We start from the raw sequence: 1,002 nt of genomic DNA, 5'->3' as shown, positions 1-1,002 counted from the left end.
GACGATAAATGCGAAGAGAAAAAGAAAAAACCAAAAGTAAGCTTAAGCAAAAGAATTTCAAAATAAATTTCATACATGTAATAACAAAACATTTAAGAACTTAACATTTGCTTTTAGGTACGTTTAGAAATGCATATGGAACAATATTTTGTTGACTGCAACGACGCTTATGTTTGGATATATGAACCCATTCCCATATACTACTGGTTTTTTGGAACACTAGTAGTTTTAGGTGCAATTGGTGTTTGTCTTTTCCCATTGTGGCCTTTAACAATTCGCCATGGTGTATATTACATAAGCGTTGCAGCTGCTGGGTTCCTTATATTCATTTTGGCATTAGCAATTATTAGATTAATTGTATTTTGTCTTCTGTGGGTTCCAACACTTGGCAGATGTCATCTCTGGCTTTTCCCTAATTTAACAGCGGACGTTGGATTCTTCGCTTCATTCTGGCCACTTTATCAGGTATATATTACGTTCGGATTGTTTATTGCACGATGAATGTATTTTATGTAATAATTTCTTTCTAGTATGAATACTACGGTAGTACATCTGAAAACGATAAAAAAGTTAGAAAGAAGAAAAAGAAAGAAAAAGATTCTGATACTGAAGAAACACAAGTGTAAGTTGCACTTAATTACAATTTATACTTATCTTTCATTGATACGTTGACATTTACATTTAAATACTTTTTTTTAGAGATGAGAAACCTAGTAGCAGAGAATTAGATAAAGATCATACTGAAGATGCTTCATCTAGTGAAGAAAAGCTTTCCTCACCTGAATTAATGGAAGGTGAAGAAGGTAGTGAAGGTTCGGAAAGTGAGAAATCTAACACTGGTAAAGATTTTGTAATGGTTTAGAAAACCAACTCTTGGCAATAAATAAATTTTGTTCATGTTTACTAAATGTCATTAATCGAAAATTGACTTTTTGTCAATGCTGATTAATGACATCACTGAATCATGTATAAGTATTTATGTGAAACTGAAGTACATAACGA

General features: G+C 31.9%; 1 protein-coding gene across 1 annotated transcript; it reads left to right on the top strand.

Annotated features, from left to right (window-relative positions):
• Window positions 1-6: 6 nt before the first annotated feature.
• LOC108628528 (translocation protein SEC62-like) lies at window positions 7-986 on the top strand. Its single transcript, XM_018030522.2, has 4 exons — window positions 7-36; window positions 118-465; window positions 531-622; window positions 700-986. The coding sequence occupies exons 2-4, from the start codon at window positions 130-132 to the stop codon at window positions 860-862; spliced, it is 591 nt and encodes a 196-aa protein (XP_017886011.1). The 5' UTR covers window positions 7-36; window positions 118-129; the 3' UTR covers window positions 863-986.
• Window positions 987-1,002: the final 16 nt, after the last annotated feature.

The sequence above is a fragment of the Ceratina calcarata genome, unplaced genomic scaffold, assembly GCF_001652005.2.
Source record: "Ceratina calcarata isolate Rehan_Ccalc_2016 unplaced genomic scaffold, ASM165200v1 scaffold5257, whole genome shotgun sequence".
In the NCBI taxonomy this organism is placed as follows: Eukaryota; Metazoa; Arthropoda; class Insecta; order Hymenoptera; family Apidae; genus Ceratina; species Ceratina calcarata.
Note: the sequence above shows the minus strand (reverse complement) of the source record. Positions and strands in the feature narration are given on the sequence as shown.

Coding starts and splice junctions, on each gene's coding strand:
- LOC108628528 (XM_018030522.2), top strand. CDS start 130: ATGCATATGGAACAATATTTTGTTGACTGCAACGACGCTTATGTTTGG. Junction 466..530: donor CATTCTGGCCACTTTATCAG/GTATATATTACG, acceptor ATTTCTTTCTAG/TATGAATACTACGGTAGTAC. Junction 623..699: donor GATACTGAAGAAACACAAGT/GTAAGTTGCACT, acceptor ACTTTTTTTTAG/AGATGAGAAACCTAGTAGCA.